The sequence below is a fragment of the Suillus plorans genome (assembly GCF_016647745.1).
Source record: "Suillus plorans strain S12 chromosome Unknown HD556scaffold_5, whole genome shotgun sequence".
In the NCBI taxonomy this organism is placed as follows: domain Eukaryota; kingdom Fungi; phylum Basidiomycota; class Agaricomycetes; order Boletales; family Suillaceae; genus Suillus; species Suillus plorans.
The window spans coordinates 818669-836786 of record NW_024537389.1 but is presented as its reverse complement, the minus strand read 5'-3'; the positions used below and the strand labels follow the sequence as shown (position 1 = coordinate 836786).

Below are 18118 nucleotides of genomic sequence, written 5' to 3'. Positions count from 1 at the left end.
TCACAGGTCATTGAAACGCAAAATTCATATTTAGTGTACTACACCATCGCATCACAACTCTGAGGCTCTACTGTATTTTTCCTATATAGACAGACATCTCATGAATAGATCCATATAATTTTTATGAGTAGATTCCTAGTAGTTTGAGCCCCATGGTAAATATAGTGGGGGACCTCGTTTTCGGGATTTCTCACTCAATGAAACACGTGATTATTTCCTTATCCGACATTATGTAAGCTATCTACCGAGCCTTATCGTTCGTCGTCGCTGTCCTCTGAGCTGTCCTCATCTGGCGCCATAACATCTTCTGCACTCTCATTATCATCCACCTCACAGGTATTGAACCTTGGCCTTGGAACAGGAGGCTGTAACTTTCCTAAAACTGGCTTCTTCGAGGTGAATTTCTGCTTTGAAAGCTTGGCCTTTGACTTCTCCTCATTCCAGATCTCCACTGCTTCGCGGTATCGAGTGCGTTGCTCGTTGTTCTCCCATTTTCTCGCATCTTCAAGTCTTTTCCATATTGCCAGAGCCTCAGACCTTCGTTCCCTTTCCTCCCTTCTCGTTTTCTTATCATCTGCTACTTTTTTTTGCTCTTTCTTGTGATTCACAACCCTCTCGTAAAATTCGTCGCTGGACAATAATCGAGGCAAGCCGTCGCTCATCAGCTTGCCATTTTCCTTCTTCGATTGCTTCTTTGCCTCTTGGTTTGCTAGTTGTCCACGCAGTTGTGAACAATACAATTGGTTGAGAATATTGGTTGCCTGGAGCTCAATTACTCGTCGTTTGAGAGCTGCATTTGCAGATTCCGCTTCGTGAAGTGCGGCAAGGAGAAGTACTTCATTGTGTGTTCTAGGCTGAATGTCGAGAGCACCTCCTCGCTTTTGTTTGATTGGAGAAATGATGGCATGATTGAGTCGAGTTTCTGATGTTGCAGGTGATGTGGATGCTACGTCTGATAATGATGCCCTGTTGAGTTGCTGAACCAGCAGTTCGACATCCGAAGTTGTTGTTGACTCAGATAGTGTGTTTGAGACACTAACATCATCTGGTGCCTCCGAAGCCACGTTATCTGTGTTTGCTAATTTCTGCAGGAAGTCGGCAACAGCTCTGATAGGACTCGAAGGCATGATGGGAAGATGGCCCTGGCAGGAAGTTTCTTTGCTTGGTGCCATCATCTGTTCACTAATGACAGTGGGATCGAAAGGCCAGACACCAGTTTTGCGAAAGGCTGTGCGAATTAGATCTGGGGTCAGTGCTCGAAGATGAGCATGGCCATATATTGTGACGAAATTGCTTTTTGTAATGCCCTCGCCCTTTTCTCTCTCCCATTTGTCTCGTTCCTCACTCCAGAATTTCTTCAGCACCGCGAATACCACAACATCAAGTCCTTGGTATACATGAGTTGTATGAGAGGGATAACATATGACGTGAATTTGGTGAGCTCGTGCATACTTCAAGAATCCCAAAGTGTAGTGCGAATTATGACCGTCGACTATATGTAGCCAGTCTCGTCCATTGGCCTTTCCTTTCGTGCGTTTATCAAAATCTTTGATGTATTCCACGCCAATTTCACCATCAGTCCAGCCTTTCTTAGAGTATCCAATGCTGTGTCGCAATTTGATTTATATTGTGATTTTCGAGTTATATGATGAACACTTACGATGTGTTTGCAGGATTTTCTTGATGCCATTTCGTCTGATAGGCATTGCCTTTCAGAATGACTACAGGTGGAATTGAGGTACTGTCGGCACAGATGGTTACAATGACAGTGATGTTTTCCCTGCTTCCGGTTCGTTGCTGATATTGGGGTGTAGGTTTGTGACCACCAATAACATATTCGCGCATTCCTGATTCAGGTGATATGCCAATCTCATTGGCAGCATAGATACAGTCTTCGTCAATGCACTTCTCTTCCAGCACAGCTCCCAGCAGTGAAAACCACTCTTTGTGGGTATTGGGGTTTACTGCCCGCCCACGTTTTGAATCCAGTGAGCGTAATCGTGAGGTCTTCAAGCGGTCAGTGTGTTTCTCAACAAACCGGTATGACCAATGCTTGCCAACACCAGGAAATGTATCTCCAAGCCGTGCATGTAGAATCTCGTTAACATGCTCTCGTAGTCGTTGGTGGCTTAGTGGGAAGCCTCGGTTTCCTGTCTCCTCTGTAAATGATAGAACAACCTCAGCTTCTTCCTCTGTCAGCCAGCTTTTGTCTGCTGCATTAGCCTCTGCCTTACTGCGGCCCCCTGCAGCAAGCCGGATCAGTGTGCAATATGAGAGCTTAATGAGCTTGCCCGTTGACTGCAGATTGATCTGCTTGAAATCTTTGCATATGGTCCATGCTCCACGACGTCGAATCCCTGGTGCTTTTGCAAGTTCTCTGCAGTAGGCATACACTGCTCGAAACATAAGATCATTGTGTGCTTGGTGAGCTTCTTGCTGCTTCCTAGTTATAGATTTTGCTCGCCCAGCCATGGAAAGGTGAATACACAGTGGGCCGAGTTCATTCACTGAGTGGAACTGTAATTCGGAATTTCGGATCTTGAATGCCATATGGGCCTGTCACAGTGGATGCTGAAAACCCTTTGTTAGACCGTACCATGTGCTATATCACTCAAATTTCAACAAGAGTATGCTCTCTGTGTAGCCAACATGATATTACACTTGACACATGCAATATTTTGGTAAAATATGAGTCTTCTGAGTTGAGACTCGATGGTGAAATTTTGAAACTGTTCGATTTGGTGCTGTGTAAGCGCTCATTTTTTCTGCCTCCAGCAATTTCTCAAATGAAGTTTACTTCAAACTCAACAATAAACGAGGTCTACAGGATCTTTATGTATTCTGAATAATTTGAGACTTGTATTTTGTGTCGTTCTTGAGTAAACAAGGATGTGTTTCAATGACCCGTGATTAACTGTAATATTTTACGGATCATTTTGCTGCATGTCGAAATTTCGCATTTACTTTGGATTAATAAAGTTTAAATTTGAGCCAATATTTTTCGAAAGGGAAAAACTTCGAATATTCTATACATTTAGATGAAGCTCAAATTGGTGTCGAAATGTGTTGTTGTGCTTTGTCAGTCGAAATTTGCCATTTATCCCAGTGATAAAATCGAAAGTACAAATGGCTAATTTGTCATTCTCATTTCAATCAAAATCTTGCCTGAGGGAAAACTCCGAAACCGCCGATGTGTCAGTTGCTACCAATACACATCGCTTGTTTAAAAATAAAAATAAAAAGTCAGACTGCAGTTTGATATGCAACACACTGTAAACGTGGCCAGAGTCTCGTTACATGAGGTTGCTGGGTTGCGAGGTCTAGCAATCCGAAGAGTCTCACACATGATGCATTGTGATTCACAAAAAGCGTTGGAGGGATAGACACTGATCTACAATTCCATCACGATACAGAGCGACCAACCGGTCAACTCTTTCCTCGACAAGAAAGACGACTTTATACAAATAACAAATTTTAAATTTTATGCAGCAGCAGCAACATCCCCTAGCTGCTGACGTTCTCTCGAGGTCTCGTGGTGCTGCTGGAGCAATCGGTCGAGTGCCTCCTTTTGACCGACTGCGAGCTCTCCAGACTGGATGCCGGAGTGATATATACGCAGCAGGGAGTCAACATCGTCCATTGATTGAGTGCGGACATCAGCGAGCTCCTTGATCTTGGCAGTTGCATCCTTGACCTGTTACGGTTGTATTAATAAATTGTGGAAGGGCGAGGCAAAGACAATATAGCAGACCTCATCGTCGGTGAGATTGAGTCCGAGCTGCTCAACTCTTGACTTGACAGCGTTCCAGCCAGTGAGACGGTGTCTGATGGCAAACATCAGCCTATCACGAGTCATGAACGGCTAGGAAAGGTACACACCCAATCGACACGTATCGGGTAAGTCCAAAGTCTTCGGGCTTTAAAATCTCGTATGTGCTAGGGTTGTTCAAGATCGCCTTGGCATGAATACCAGCCTTGTGCGTAAAAGCACAGTAGCCGGTGATCGGGTTCATGAAAGGCACGTTGACCTCTACTGCCTCTGCGACGAGGTTTTCAATCTCGCGCAGCATGGGTAGATTGTACTTGGCCTTGACGTATTCTGGATTGGCAGCGTACAGGCATGCCACGAGACCACCGAGAGGCGTGATACCGACACGCTCACCAATGCCAAGGACCGCTAAGAGAGATTCAGCCACGTACCAGTGAGGAAAAAATGAATATACGTACAGGTATCGATGTGTGTTGCGCCGGCCTCCAACGCGCAATAAGCGTTGGCGATTGCCATTCCGGTGTCATTGTGTAAGTGGATCTCAATATCACAACCAACGACGCCGCGGAGGGTACGAACGAGGTCATAGACTTGTCTAGGGTTTGCGCATCCAACGGTGTCAGCTATGCCCACACGGTTGACACCAACCTTGTCGACAGTCTGGTATATGGAAAGTAGATCGACGAGGTCGGAACGGAAGGAATCTTCTGAGGAGAAGCGAACTTCGATGCCCTTGGACTTGACGAATGTGATGACTTCGATGGCGGTCTTAGTAATATAAGTCATGTCCTTGCCGTGGGAGAATTCGCGGAGGAACGAAGATGTTCCAATCACAACATCGACCCCATCGACACCTACGGATTGTGCAAATGAGTAAAAAGATAGGGTGAAATGGCTGTGAATCTCACCAGTTTCGACAGCGATTCGTGCATCGTCCATGTGGCAACGAATGTGGGTGAGAATTTTAGCCTTGAGACCGAGCTTGCAGATGGCCTCGCAGTCAGCACGCGATTGCTCAGATGCAGCGGGAGAGGTTAGCTCGATGTACTCGACACCGAATGCATCAAGGGCCTTGGCGATTGCGATTTTTGTTTTGGTATCGAAGAAGGCGTTGGCAAACTGCTCACCCTCTGGATCACCAGTCAAACAAGGGCAAAGTACAGAAGACTTGCAAGACGTACCTCGAAGAGTACTCTCGATGATGGAGAAATTTGATATGTTGCTTAGAAAGTCTGATGCGCGTGGTGCATACGGATTCCTGCGCTGTGCTTCACTGGGGTGTCCATTGGCACCGTTCGCGCCGTTGATGCCGTTGGATTTGGCAGCATTCAGGCCGTTTGTACCGTTGATCTGGATCATCTGTGTCTTGTCAGGCATTGATAGGGATTCTGTATTTTGATGTGAGCAGGAGCACGGCATTTTATAGTTTTGAGAGGACGATGAATAAATCAAGGAGGATAATGCGTATGATAATCAGAACGAGTCACGATCGATCAAAATTAGCTTGACACACTTACAAGCCTGGGAATGACAAATAATTTAATTAACAATAGGTAATGAGCCCCACACCAATACTCGAGGCAGATTGCGACATCGGACGTTGCACGAGTCTCAAATGGACGGTCAATGATAGGTTCCCTTAAGCTTTCCGTGGCTCCGTCCGCGCCACTGTCCGAGCACCACTGACATGCATATACCCCTATACTAGATGGCCACCCGCAAAATCACACCATTGCATAGTATCTTTTACATATGTATGGCTATTTAAATCACTTGTCTGTGATCACCGTTCCGTATGAGTAAGTTTCAGACATTCTGGTATCGCTGTGCTTCTGTAGCAGTTGAACACGCTCGCAACGGCCAAGGCAATCTCATTATCTAGTGCCTGAGCGCTGAGCACCTCACCTGCAAATACAGTCGGAGTGTGTCTGTCAGACCAGAAGACATGTCAAGTGATAAACATCACTAGCGAGGGAATGCCAGGGTCATGGGACAGGAGACGATAAAGCATAGTTGGTGCCAGAAATCTAGGTGCACTGGCCAATTAAAATAGTAGCTTATACTACGTAGTGATAGTACAGAGGCACAGAAAGAACGACGTGAGCGAAATTTGAGTTTGAGGGTGGAATGCATGCTAGTAGTGTATCTCGTCCATAGGAACCACTGCACACGATCAGAGGAGTCGGAGACTGTTGCGGGCTCGCTTTGTACAACGAATAATTAACCGCTCGGGTGGCTGTCTCCGAAAGGAATATCCAGGCTGCGAAATCCAGCTGGCATGAGTACCGACTACGGTGCGAGATTCGCAATTAATGATATCGTGAATGTGCCAGCATGGACCCTGTCCCAAAAGTCAGCGATGAGACGAAATCAGGTTGAATCGTGGATTTCAAGGCAGTTCTAAGCTTAAGGTGTTCTAACGCTCGTCCAGATATGGCATCTAATCCCAATTCCCCGTAGAATTGATGAAGAACAGCAACGATTTCCTGCATCAGATATCAACGTCTGCATAGAGTTTCTCTCCTGAGGATCGCATACTCAACTATTTTCAGGCTCCGGTTGTGGTGGCTGAGAAGGGCGCTGACTCCACGCAGCGCAACGACAAATGCTACTTAACGTGTGTTTGCGTGCGAGATGATAAAGGACGTAATAAAATGTTAGTCCGTGTGTGATGCGATGGAAATTTTCGACCGTGATGGCGAAACTCCCCAATCTATGAATATGAGGAATAAAGTCTGTCCTTCGGTTGCAAGGATTCAGTACTCAGAGTGGGGCACAGAGTCACTGCAACGACTACACACCGCTGCATACACATATAACCACTCTAGCTCTCATTTGCAATGTTCGACTCTCATAGACATACCTGGTCCGTACTCGTTACACGTTTAGCGTAGTGGTAAAGCGAGAGTAGGTTTCATTCCAGCGTGTTTGCAGATCGCCTAATCTCCCGAGTGATTGTGTGGGTAGTATCATATGAGAACAAACATAGAGAGGACATGAATAATGCAATAACACCTGTCTAACCCCGTTTCTTCGACACACCGACCGTTTTCCCGCGACGGCCTACACCACGTTTCAAAAAAGTCATAGCATAAAGCGGGAATGAGTTGCTTACCAGTAGTTTTTGTGTGTTGACCGCGCACCCGCAGGCCCCAGAAGTGCCTGAGACCACGGTGGGCCCGAATCTTCTTCAATCGCTCGAGGTCATCACGCAACTTCGAATCAACACCGTTGGAAAGGATCTGCGAGTCCTTGCCGTCTACAATGTCCTTCTGTCTGTTCAAAAACCATGTGGGGATTTTGAATTGAGTGGGATTTTGGATAATCGTAACAATACGCTCAAGCTCGTCAGAGTTCAATTCACCAGCACTATACAATTATATGAGTAAATTGCGTACCACAGAATGGAAACACATACCGCTTGTTGAGGTCAACATCTGCCTTCTTGCAAACAAGGTTGGAGTAACGACGTCCAACACCCTTGATCTCCGTCAGAGCGTACATAATCTTGCGCTTTCCGTCAACATTAGTGTTGAGCAGACGCAGAATGTGCTGTGAATGGCGTAAATTGAAAGTAGATACAAAGTTCAAGGCGAACAGACCTGGAACTGTTGATGTGCTTCAGGAACGACGAGGGACATGGTAGTGATCTGCAGGTAAAGATTCCATAAGCCTGTTATCCAGAGGGGAATCCTTCCATCCAGCGAAAACCTGTCTCAATATCTTCTGATTCTTCCCAGACAAGTAAAGTGCCTCCTAACGGATTGGTGCGTGCATGAAAATGGGCTCACCTTCGTTCAATCGATAGCCTTGACGCTGGGTATGACAGCGAGCGGTGGGTGAATGGTGAGACACAATTTCTCGGCAAATTCCGCTATCCGCGATCACGTGGCCTGTGGTACAGTCGCGTGTTGCCATTGTGGCCGTGACAGTACTAGTGCTGATTTGAACTTGCTCGTCACTTCATTTTCTAACCACATCCTCATTACAAAGATCTGATACATGTCCAAGAGAAAGGTGGGAGATGCATTAACCATATCCTTGCCACCCTCTTATATTTCCAGCAGTGTAGCTCTCCAGCAATTTTGAACGCAGAACTCGAAGCTGTCCGCGGGAAGGTCTCCCTTGAAGAGACAGAGGAGTCATGGGACAAGATCGAGCAGGGCATCGTGCAGCTCACCCAATGTTGTAATAACGGTGGATGCGACTTCGCCACGGAAATGGTCGCTGGTATACGCTCGCTTTCTAGACCTATCAACCACGCTATGAATTCGGAGCGTAGTAGGCTCTCAGGTTCCACGATCGAACTTGTGAAGGCTCTGTTAACCGGCCTGGGCTCCTCATTTGAGCCCCTCGTCTCGCTGTTTATGCCGACTCTTCTCGGGCTTTGTGGCCGGACCAACAAGGTGTTCACAAGCCGAGCAAAGGCGTGCATTCTCGCTGCAATTGAAAATACTCAATCGACTTCCATTCTGCCGTATCTGGCAGACTCTTTAACCCAAAAGTCGGTTTCTCTGCGTTTAGTGGCTGCAGAGGGTGTCCTTGCTTGCCTAAACTGCTTCAATCCTCCTGATATTGAGAAGGACACGCGTGCTCGACTTATCGAAGACGTTATCAAGTTGACTGCCCGGGATGCCAGCGCAGACGTTAGAAGAGTGGGAAAGTTGATTTTTGAGGCATATAAAGCCCTTTTACCTGATCGCGTAGATAGGTTGGTTCCTAAAGCTTCCACTCGTGACATCCATGCCTGACATACATGATTCAGTTTCATTGCGCCCTTAACCCCTGTCATCAAGAAGTACTTAGACGTGAAAGGGACAGTTGCTTCACGGTTGGCTGCACAAGCAGTTTCCCGTGGTCCCGCAGCGACAGGAAGAGTGACCTCAAAGCCAATCGGGTCCCTCCAGGCTCAGAAGACGAGTTCTCATTCTAGAACTCCATCTACGCAGAGCACTACCTCCACTCGTGCTCCCGGGAAACATGCAGAGAGACCCATACGCCCTCCTAGCTCTGAGCTGCCGCGAGAGGTACCTACAGCAAGGCCACGTGCTGTGTCAAGTCAAGCAACATCTAGTGCAATTGCGGGGCCATCAGTGAGGGAAACATCTCGCCAAGGTGCACTCCGTCCCCCATCGGTGGAAACAGGTCCATCCACTATGCATAGCACAAATCGACGGAAGGACATCTCACGTCCTCCAGTTCCCACTATACAGGGCCCTCAGCGAGTAGGCACTGTGCTCATGAAGTCACACGACGAGAAGCCTCGTGTTGGAGGAGGAGCTCGAAGAGTTCTCATTCCCACAGCTCCTTTACCAGAAACCAATGACACCACGACAATACGGCCGGTTTCAAAGACCGGTCCTCCTTCAACCAAGCCAACTTCGGTTAACTCACTCGCACAATCTGTTCCGAAACGAGATTCACAGAATGATCCAGTAACCACAAAGATTAGCTCAACTGCCCCAGCTCGCGCTGCGTCGTCAGCGGTCACTGCTACCACCAGACCGTCATCTCGAACGGGACCACGGCCAGTGACAAAATTAGACAATCCGCCGACCAAGAGTACAAGTTCTCGGCCTGGTAGGTCACGGTCACCGACCGCGGAGGTTGAGCAACAGCAGACTTCCCGCAAGCAGGTTGTTGAACCAAGTCGTTCTAGCCAGCAAGCTGCAGTTCAGAAGAAGCCGGTGTGGGGAGGACGGTCGTCGGGCAAACCGTCTAAGCCTGTCGTCAAGGGACTTTCGATACGTCCCAAGCAGGGCGGGGTGAAGAGTTCTGACACTCGCAAGCCCGCACCGGAACACGTACCATTGCCTCCCAGTCCCACTGTATGTCCTACTGCAGTGCCTCTGCCATCTTCTCCACCTTGTAGTCCCCGTCAGTCACCTCAGCTCGAGCCACCAGCGTCAGGAGGGCAATCCATGCAATTTACTATCGATGATACACATGTCGCAAAAGATGTTCGTCCTCCCTCCACCTCCATTGAAGCTACGCCTCTGCGCAACGTGAACCTTCAGGAGTCCCCATCCAAAACACCCATAACAGCTCTCCTTTCATCCATTCAACGTGGATTCTTATTTACACCTTCATCGCCGCTCTCACCTCCCCAAGCTTATGTAACTGAAATCATTGCTCATACATACCGCCCGAACAGCCCAACAGCTCACAAAGACATAGCCTGCGTTGGTGTCATTTAGGATAGCAAGGCACGACAGATTGAAAGTTATGGATGTCAACTAGACTATATGCCTATCGTAGTAATTGACTCGGGATTAATGACATCCGTATACTAGAGCACAGTGTGGAACTTTGAGCATCATTCATAGTGCGGAAGGATCGGCTTCCTTGTATTGGGTCTGCCTACGAGAGACCACTATGAATCCTGCAAGTTTCCTGGTGCGCGAACCTGAATCTATGGTCAATCAGTGTATTAGAGACCAGAGGCGAACACATGCCATCCATCAATGACTCAAGAACCTGCGTCCCTTGAGTAGTCGTCTGGCTATAATCTTTCTACCAGTTGCGGTCTTCTTCCGAGCAAGAAAGCCGTGCTTTCTTTTGCGTTTTCGCTGCGAAGGTTGGTACTCGGTACCACGGGAGGCAAAACGCCTCTGACCGAGCGCGTCACATAGTGAAGGTAGTGAGAGTGTTTGTGGTACAAGTAGCGCGCGGTTGATTAGAATAGTGCGAGATGCCGGAATAATTGAATTCGCCGCAGTGAACGATGTTATACTGAGCAACGGTCTACGAAGCGCTCCCAGCAGTTGAAGAAACATGTTGAAGACTTCAAGAAGTGCTAAAATTTAGACTTCACAGGCGATCATCATCCAAGTCATGTGACCATTTAAGAAGTTCAGGGTTGTGCTCAACAAGTACTTACAAGCGACTTGGGGATCCTTCAGGATGTCGATAACGCCAGGAAAACCCAGAGTATCAGGTATTCCGACTCCTGGAAAGTCTAGCGGCATCCCTACTCCAGGCAGATTTCGTTCTTCATCGTCTGCCAATTCTCAACCCACCTTTGACTCTGATGTGGAGTTTATGTCGCGTGCATTCGTAAACGCCATCAAGGCCAATGATCCTGCACAACATCGCACCAGCACCACTTCGAATAATTCCCCTTCGTCATCTTCTCCAAAGTCAAGTTTAGCGACATTGCAATCAGGCCGTCGTTCTGTAACTGGTCGTCCTTCCTCGGTCGCCTCAACCTCGGCATTTGCACAGAGTAGAACAAAGACTCCGGGACCACGCGCTCCAAGCAGACAATCAGATGTTTTTACCCGTAGCGTAAGTCGAGCCGGGAAAACATTCGAAGTAGGAGACAATGTCAGGATAGAGTCTTTGGGGTTCGAGGGCTGCCTACGGTATATTGGAGAGATAGACGGTAAATCCGGCTTGTGGGCAGGAGTCGAACTTAGTGGAGGTTTTTCAGGCAAAGGAAAGAATGATGGATCTGTCGGAGGGTGAGTTTTCTGTTCCGTGTTGACTGCTAGCAGTGTCCGTGTACAATAACAGTTGCAGAGTATCTTGCTGAAAGTATTTCTGCAGGAAACAATACTTCGTGTGTCCTCCAAATTGTGGTGTATTCGTTGCTACCGCGAAGCTCTCTGCTCCCACCATGCCTTCTAGCTACCGGCCTCCCTCAGTGGCCTCCTCTCGCGGAGGTCGCATAACACCATCCTTTTCTGGCAGAGTCACTCCCTCACATTCACTATCTTTTGGAAGTGGACGCATCACCCCGTCCAACCTCTTTAGCCGCTCTAATGCTGGTACAACTCCTGCAGCTCGTAAGACAAAGCCAATTCCACAGTTAGGCTTGTCACAATCCCCAAGAAGACCCGGATTAGACACTCAAATTACCTCAGGTTCGAGGGCCTCCAAATATATCGGTCTCACAGCGAAACAATTGAAAGCCAATGGCGATGGTACCTCAGAGTATACTCTTCGTTCTCCATCTTCGCCATCACGCGGACCTCCAGTTGTTGATTTGAATTTACATCCTTCGGATTCTCCATTTACTACACCAAAGGCTGGTGCTGCTCCTCGTGCCCCCAATGTGTACAGCGGCGCACTCACCCCTGGCCTCAAAGGCCGCACTTCTCTAAATACCCCACGCCCAAGGATACCTAGCGCGATTGCTATGCCACCTCCAGCCTCACCTGCACGATCAGCATCCTTTACGTCTGCTTATTCTTTGAATGATGGCCCCGATCTCACACATGAGGATCCGACGTCGCGTGTTCAGCTGCGTTCTTCAATGGATCTGACTGCCTCTTCGCAGGCTTTGCAGGATAAGATCAACCAACTCCTTTTAGGGCAATCTATATCGCCACCCAAGATAAGTAGCACCAGTCCATCTCGACCGTCCTCAGTCACCTCCCTTCGATCTGCTTTTCCCGACAATGACTTGCAAAAGGATGCTCTACATTCTCGCCTAGAATCTCTCGAGCGCGAGAATGATTCTCTCCGTAATGCTGCTGACGCGGCTCGTGCAGACGTCGCGCTAATCCAAACACTCGAATCTGAGCGCGATGCAGCTCTCGCCTCTGTTTCCTCTACGGAAAACCAGCTCCGGACTCTCGAGCGTAAACTCGCCGAACGAGAGTCGAAGACTGAATCCCTCGAACGCGCCGCGCTGAAAACAACATCTGAACTAGAACGCGTCAAGAACGAGAATGAGGCTCGTATCACAGACCTGCAGGCCAAACTTGACACGAGCGAGTCACTCGTCAAGAGTCTGAAAGAAGCAATTGCGGCGAAAGAGGGCGTGGAGCATGATAGGGATGCGCTCCTTAAGGCCAAGAATGATGAAATCGGGCTTTTAGAAGGTCGATTAGAGAAGGTGTCAGGCGAGTTAGAGGCGGACAGAAAAGAATTAAACGCACAAATTGATGAACTTCGTCAAGCTGGCCAGGTCAGCTATATTACATTTGAACTGACATAAACTTGACCATTATTTTAGGAAACAATCGCGTTGTACGAAGAACGTCTCAGCACAGCGGATTCCCGTCGATATGAGCTTGAGGACCGCGTCGTCTTTCTGGAGGACCAGGTCAAGAAAGCCTCGACTCCTCTCTCTCCAAGCACCGCTCTCCAACGCGCCACTTCTGCTGCTGAAATTGACAATGAGAATCTTCGCGAGCAAGTGCAACACTTGCAACGCAAGCTTACAATGCTAGAGGACTCTCTCGAAGATGCTCATGCGGTATCTGAACGAGAGGAAGCTGCCGTCCGTGAGCGAATCAAACGGTTCAAGGACAAGGAGGATGTGATGCGAAGCGAACTCAACGAGGGGCGCAAGACTGTTGAACAGGTTCTCAAAGCTGAGGCTCTCGCTAAAGGTCGCGTCGAAGAGGTCGAAGAGGCCTTGCGAGAAAGTACTCTTGCGCTCGAAAACGCCCAGGCCGAAATCGAAAATCTGAGATCCGACGTTGCTGTGAGTAGCTTATTTCGAGTCACTTCACATGTTAACTGAGTCCATCAGGTTGCTAGGCTGGAAATAGACGGCATCCCCGACTCGCAGAAACTCAAAGCTGATGAGCGCACGCGCCTCATAGAGGAAATTCAAGAGCTGCGTGACGAACTCGATCAATTGCGATCATCTGCAGCATCGGCCTCTTCAACAGCTGATGTAAGAAGCTACCCTGATTTCATATATGGTCATTGACAATCAAGAGTGTAGGACGATACCAATTGGCAAGCGAAGCACGAGCAAATGCAAAAGGAGGTGCTTGTTTTGCGCAAGAGTCTCGAGGAGCGTGCTTTGGAGCTCGACACTATGAAGAAAAGACTTAACCGCGACATTCCTGTCAACGGCATCCAAGAGCCACCAAGGACACCAACCTCGTCTAAGCAGGAATCCGCGGAACTAATGGGTCTCAAGTTGGTTTTGTTTCTATAATTCTCCTTCTCGCGCTCATATATCATTAGACACATTATCCAAGACTTGCAACAAGAGACTTCAGCAGTGACTCAGCGAAATAAGTTACTAGAGTCTGAGAACAGACTCTTGATGTCAGAGACCGATCAACTTCGCCAGGTACGACTCACGTGAAGCAACCGACGAACTATCATTTACCATTTATTGCAGGAACTGAAATTACTGGAGGAGAACATCGAACAGAGTTTGTTACGTGAAGAGGCTGCTCTCGGAACGCAGAACACAACGGCATCTGGTGATGAGCAGATGTCTAGGTTGGAAGTATGTCAACGCGTAGTGTATTCAGCTTGTCAAACTGACTTGTGTCGCAGAACGAACTGGAACAGTCGCGTAAGCGCTTAACTGAAGCTGAAATGAAGACCGCCCGTGTTACACATGATGTACGTGCCAGTCTCTCTTGTTATACCCTCCTAACCAGTATGCAGCTGAATAAAGAGATTGGTGAGCTAGAGGCGCTCGTGGAATCAAAGGTATGTGTCATCAATACATGTGGCACAGATTCTGATTCGATTTATAGATCTATCGCGAAGTAAGTTTCATCCCACAACTCATAGGTACGCTGTCATACTTATTTAACTTCTTACAGGATGAACTCGAACAAGAACTCGAGCGTCTTAAAGAGAAGTTGTCGCGGAACAACAAGAAGTCGTCAAAGAATTGCCTCGAACCAACAGATTTGCCTCCTCGCAAGCGTTCATCCACCCCAAACATTAATCGAAGTTCTAGCGAAGACGTCTGTGAGATCTGTGAGAGACCGGGGCACGACATCTTCACTTGCGACCTTTTGCGGGACGAGACGCCCCCTGCTCGTGAGCAAAACGCAGTCAAGAAGACAAATGGAGATCCGTCAGACTTGTTTTGCGTTGACTGTGAGGGGCACGGGCATGTAGCTGCTGATTGTCCACACTCATTGGATGTCTTTTGAATTTTGTTGAACCTTTTTTTTACACCACTGTCGTTTTCCGTACCCCCTCTTACAGGATACACCTTCATGCACACATGGATCACCTACATAACGTATTTTCAGTTAGTAGCACATACCAATCTGCCATCATATACACCCTTCCCAAAATGACGAGAAAGGCAAGTGTCTCCTATGACGCAGTAAAGTGACGTCATAATGTCTGCGTTCCACAAACATGAGACGACAAGCACCTTCACATTGAACGTTCTAGTTTCTGAACCAAACCTCGAATCTTATAATATGTCCTACGCCTCTGTTGCTGCTCACGATGCTCCTTCCTCATCTGAGCAGGTATGTACTTACGAAAATTGGAACACTACTGGGTCGTGCTCACTAGTGTGCCCCTCAGCCTCGTCCGGATCCTGCGCTCCTCACTACCGAACGCTCCTCTGCAAGTAATGTTATTGACGACACCCTTAAAGTAAATGTCGTTTCCAGCGATTTTAAAGAGAACCCTGCGACATACACATCCAAAACATATGTTCCAGAAGACATTGATGACGATCTTGTCGACCCAGGCAGGAAAGCGGTGACAGGTAAAGGTCATAAGCGCCTTCAAGAGGCTCAGGCGGAAGGTATTTATTTGTGGGAGGTCACAAAGCACTATTTGTTTCGTCCAGGTGTTGCTGGTGGTCTCATTGGCCTAGGTACGGTCGGATTTTTCTGAATCTCTGTGTTGGTTGACCATGCTATCCCTAAGTGAATGTCGGCCTTCTATCTCGCGTGGGCTACGGATTCTACACGAAACCTAGTCTTCGTCAGAATTTCACTGCCATCAGCTCGGCAGCGGCAGGAGCACTGCTATTGATCGGCACTGAAGGTTACGCAGTACAGAAGTATCGACAGACCCCTATCGGTCGTCAGGAGGAACGACGCGCGCGTGAGGAGGGCACCCTCATCTACAAGCAGCTTCGAGAGCACGTTTTTCGTCCGGGTGTCTTGGGCGGTTTGGTCGGACTAGGTTAGCGAAAAACCATTTGCCGATTTCTTGAAATGTTCATCCCCCCTTTTATTAGTCAACACAGCAATCCTTGGAGCAGTGGGGTATTACAGCTATGCAAACTGGCACAAACCTAAGTGGAACCGGGATGTCGTCACCGCTGTTGCATTTGGCCTGCTCACGCTTTGGGGTGGCGAAGGGTGAGCAAGATGGTGCTGCTTTGCGTCTGCTGATGCTAAGATTCACTTGCAGATATCTTGCAGAGCGTTATCGTGCAGAACGGCGGAGACAGTAATGCTAGTAGGTTGTATTTGGAAGAGCACTTGTACACTATGTCAGCTTACTTCGATGTTTTTTTTTACTGAGCGCCAAGTGTGTTCGCAGACTAGACAAGTCACTTGAAGAGATTTTCTATCCATCAATTCACCACTGAGTGTATGTTAAAGAGCAAGGAATGGCACACGTATCATTTCATATCGCACAAAAAAAAGAATTGAAAGTTCCATGGTATCAAACTCGACGGTAGGCTGGGGTGACGGCCTGACAAAGTAAAAGTGGTGAGTCACCACAGAACGTTGACAGGGGGAAGACAAGACACGAAGAAGCCTGCGCAAGGATCGCAATCTGCATAAGATCTTGGAAATTAAATGACAACATGATGTTCATGTTGTCTTCTCAGTGAACGGTGTACTTCTGTCTTGCGTTGTCTATGCACTGTATACAAGCCTTCCACAGAAAGTACGTGATTGTGGCTGGTCAGTCTTCGTCTTCGTCGCTTTCTTCCTCTCCTATACTGTCTTCATCATCGCCTTCGCTGTCTTCCGGTTGTGCGGCCCAGTCTGAAATGTCGAGCTTTTCATGTCGCACTGATTCTGTCAAGAATGATTAGTTGTGCTGTTGAAGTAAGCAAGCAGGGCTCACCATTATCTTTTACTTCGTACCCAGCCTGGGTAACGCATTTTACCAACTCTGCTTTCGTTCCTACAGTAGTACTGTTGCCCAAGATGCATCCATCCAGCTTCGCCCTGGAGTAAGGTATGTCATTGTCAGATAATAAATTGAAGATTACACACCCATCAGAAATCACACAATGATCCAGAAGAACGCATCCCACAATCTTCACCATCTTTCCGATGACACAATGTTTTCCTATTGTAGAATTTTTAATGGTTGACTTCTCTTCGACACGTGTGAAGTCTCCAATGGAGGTATCAGCTACGAACTGATGTATCTCATTTTCAGTGATGATCTGATTAGGACAAGAAGAAGACAAACGTGACGATTTGCTTCGAGGTACGCTGGTAGATTGTTGACGCGAATAGCGAACCCGTCATCCGCTCGATGAATTATAATTCCTATTCGAATGCTCGTAGCATATTTTTCCTGCTTAGTCGATTGGTATTGCAATTTGCATAACCAAGGAAAGAAGTCGTCTCTGAGAGAGTCAAACCGAGTCTTCCGGGCCAACAAGTCGAGCACAGCACGTTTACAAACGTAAACATGCGAGTCTAGCAGCATCGAAGACAACTTCGCCTGTGGATATCTAAAGAATTGAGTCACCACACACAACTGCGGAACGATCTAAATCACCTTGAGAGTAAGGTCATGCGCAACTCTAGTTCATGCCTGTTTTTATCAGTTTCATAAGGACTATCTACATATAACAGGGTGCCACTGAGATGATCCCATACGATCGGAGTTGGTTTTGCTGGAGAACCCCAACCCCACTCGTCTTGAGTGGCTTGCTTGTCTGATTTATGTTCATACCAACACGAAGTCACAATGGAACCATCCGACATCGTGTCCGTGCGGAACTTGTTGAGCAGCTTTGATAAAGGTAGGGAAGGTGGCGGTATGAAGTCGCAAGGGATGAGAATGAAATCTTCCTTGATGCGGTTGGCGAAATGGCGAAGTACGGAGCACGTCCCTGCACTTAGTTCCTGTGATTCATCGAAAGTCTGGAGGTCAATGTGAACGGAAGAGAAGGATGCAGATGAAGACTGTGAGTGGATATAATGTGATATTGCAGAGCGGTGGGATGAAGGACAGATCAAAAGGACATCTGATACTTGATAAGCACATCCTTGATCCAAACAAGTTGTATGAAGTTATCAAGTCCACCTTTGATACCAGACTGCTCGACCCATGACAAGGGATAGTCGAGCATGGGTTTATTTGAAATCGGAAGCAACGCCTTTGGACAGGGCTCATCACCATGTTCACCAGTCAAAGGCAGCAGTCTACAAATGAATGATGATATAGTCAATCCATAATTCACGAGTGTCAGGACTTACTCGTTCCCAAATCCCGCAAGGATAACTGCTACGAATTCACGAGTGACTACTTCAACTGGAGTAACGTCAAAGTTCATCATCGTGCGCAGGGATAGTTTCTGATTTGGATTTTATCGATTTATTATGATCAAGAGTCAATACATACCCTCCTACTGTGACATTGTGACAGTCACGTACAATTGCGTTAACGGGACTTTGTGTAGGTAGCTTC

General features: G+C 47.6%; 8 protein-coding genes across 8 annotated transcripts; 3 read left to right on the top strand and 5 right to left on the bottom strand.

The window, feature by feature from the left end:
* Positions 1–251: 251 nt before the first annotated feature.
* On the bottom strand, positions 252–1127 carry HD556DRAFT_1227883 (uncharacterized protein; the record flags this gene model as incomplete). The annotated part of the gene is made up of 1 exon (XM_041297188.1): positions 252–1127. One exon carries the CDS (start codon positions 1125–1127, stop codon positions 252–254), a length of 876 nt encoding a protein of 291 aa, XP_041165794.1.
* A 2123-nt stretch (positions 1128–3250) lies between these two features.
* On the bottom strand, positions 3251–5249 carry HD556DRAFT_1333046 (HMGL-like-domain-containing protein). The gene is made up of 6 exons (XM_041301832.1): positions 4951–5249; positions 4678–4899; positions 4228–4623; positions 3880–4177; positions 3752–3824; positions 3251–3694 (listed from the first exon to the last, which is right to left on the bottom strand). The coding sequence occupies exons 1-6, from the start codon at positions 5186–5188 to the stop codon at positions 3482–3484; spliced, it is 1440 nt and encodes a 479-aa protein (XP_041165793.1). The 5' UTR covers positions 5189–5249; the 3' UTR covers positions 3251–3481.
* Positions 5250–6686: 1437 nt separating this feature from the next.
* HD556DRAFT_720372 (ribosomal protein S13) lies at positions 6687–7627 on the bottom strand. The gene is made up of 4 exons (XM_041311410.1): positions 7372–7627; positions 7188–7321; positions 6885–7138; positions 6687–6832 (listed from the first exon to the last, which is right to left on the bottom strand). Exons 1-4 carry the CDS (start codon positions 7408–7410, stop codon positions 6789–6791), a joined length of 471 nt encoding a protein of 156 aa, XP_041165792.1. The 5' UTR covers positions 7411–7627; the 3' UTR covers positions 6687–6788.
* A 144-nt stretch (positions 7628–7771) lies between these two features.
* On the top strand, positions 7772–9966 carry HD556DRAFT_1304134 (clasp N terminal-domain-containing protein; the record flags this gene model as incomplete). Its single annotated transcript, XM_041299652.1, has 3 exons — positions 7772–7786; positions 7837–8480; positions 8535–9966. 3 exons carry the CDS (start codon positions 7772–7774, stop codon positions 9964–9966), a joined length of 2091 nt encoding a protein of 696 aa, XP_041165791.1.
* Positions 9967–10230: 264 nt separating this feature from the next.
* HD556DRAFT_1227981 (ribosomal protein L34-domain-containing protein) lies at positions 10231–10545 on the bottom strand (the record flags this gene model as incomplete). Its single annotated transcript, XM_041297198.1, has 1 exon — positions 10231–10545. One exon carries the CDS (start codon positions 10543–10545, stop codon positions 10231–10233), a length of 315 nt encoding a protein of 104 aa, XP_041165790.1.
* Positions 10546–10594: 49 nt separating this feature from the next.
* On the top strand, positions 10595–14823 carry HD556DRAFT_1333032 (uncharacterized protein). The gene is made up of 11 exons (XM_041301831.1): positions 10595–11232; positions 11318–12683; positions 12732–13205; positions 13254–13400; positions 13452–13651; positions 13700–13808; positions 13860–13970; positions 14021–14089; positions 14135–14179; positions 14227–14238; positions 14296–14823. Exons 1-11 carry the CDS (start codon positions 10673–10675, stop codon positions 14632–14634), a joined length of 3432 nt encoding a protein of 1143 aa, XP_041165789.1. The 5' UTR covers positions 10595–10672; the 3' UTR covers positions 14635–14823.
* A 90-nt stretch (positions 14824–14913) lies between these two features.
* Positions 14914–15908, top strand: HD556DRAFT_1429619 (uncharacterized protein; the record flags this gene model as incomplete). Its single annotated transcript, XM_041304827.1, has 5 exons — positions 14914–14964; positions 15023–15320; positions 15374–15634; positions 15690–15813; positions 15866–15908. 5 exons carry the CDS (start codon positions 14914–14916, stop codon positions 15906–15908), a joined length of 777 nt encoding a protein of 258 aa, XP_041165788.1.
* A 142-nt stretch (positions 15909–16050) lies between these two features.
* On the bottom strand, positions 16051–17984 carry HD556DRAFT_1489938 (UDP-3-O-glucosamine N-acyltransferase; the record flags this gene model as incomplete). Its single annotated transcript, XM_041308783.1, has 7 exons — positions 16051–16485; positions 16535–16638; positions 16687–16835; positions 16889–17156; positions 17204–17675; positions 17735–17853; positions 17908–17984. 7 exons carry the CDS (start codon positions 17982–17984, stop codon positions 16370–16372), a joined length of 1305 nt encoding a protein of 434 aa, XP_041165787.1. The 3' UTR covers positions 16051–16369.
* Between the last annotated feature and the right edge of the window lie 134 nt (positions 17985–18118).

Coding starts and splice junctions, on each gene's coding strand:
- HD556DRAFT_1333046 (XM_041301832.1), bottom strand. CDS start 5,188: ATGCCGTGCTCCTGCTCACATCAAAATACAGAATCCCTATCAATGCCT. Junction 4,900..4,950: donor CATCGAGAGTACTCTTCGAG/GTACGTCTTGCA, acceptor CTGGTGATCCAG/AGGGTGAGCAGTTTGCCAAC. Junction 4,624..4,677: donor ACGAATCGCTGTCGAAACTG/GTGAGATTCACA, acceptor CACAATCCGTAG/GTGTCGATGGGGTCGATGTT.
- HD556DRAFT_720372 (XM_041311410.1), bottom strand. CDS start 7,410: ATGTCCCTCGTCGTTCCTGAAGCACATCAACAGTTCCAG. Junction 7,322..7,371: donor AAGCACATCAACAGTTCCAG/GTCTGTTCGCCT, acceptor CGCCATTCACAG/CACATTCTGCGTCTGCTCAA. Junction 7,139..7,187: donor GATGTTGACCTCAACAAGCG/GTATGTGTTTCC, acceptor ATAATTGTATAG/TGCTGGTGAATTGAACTCTG.
- HD556DRAFT_1333032 (XM_041301831.1), top strand. CDS start 10,673: ATGTCGATAACGCCAGGAAAACCCAGAGTATCAGGTATTCCGACTCCT. Junction 13,652..13,699: donor GCGGAACTAATGGGTCTCAA/GTTGGTTTTGTT, acceptor ATATATCATTAG/ACACATTATCCAAGACTTGC. Junction 13,809..13,859: donor AGACCGATCAACTTCGCCAG/GTACGACTCACG, acceptor CATTTATTGCAG/GAACTGAAATTACTGGAGGA.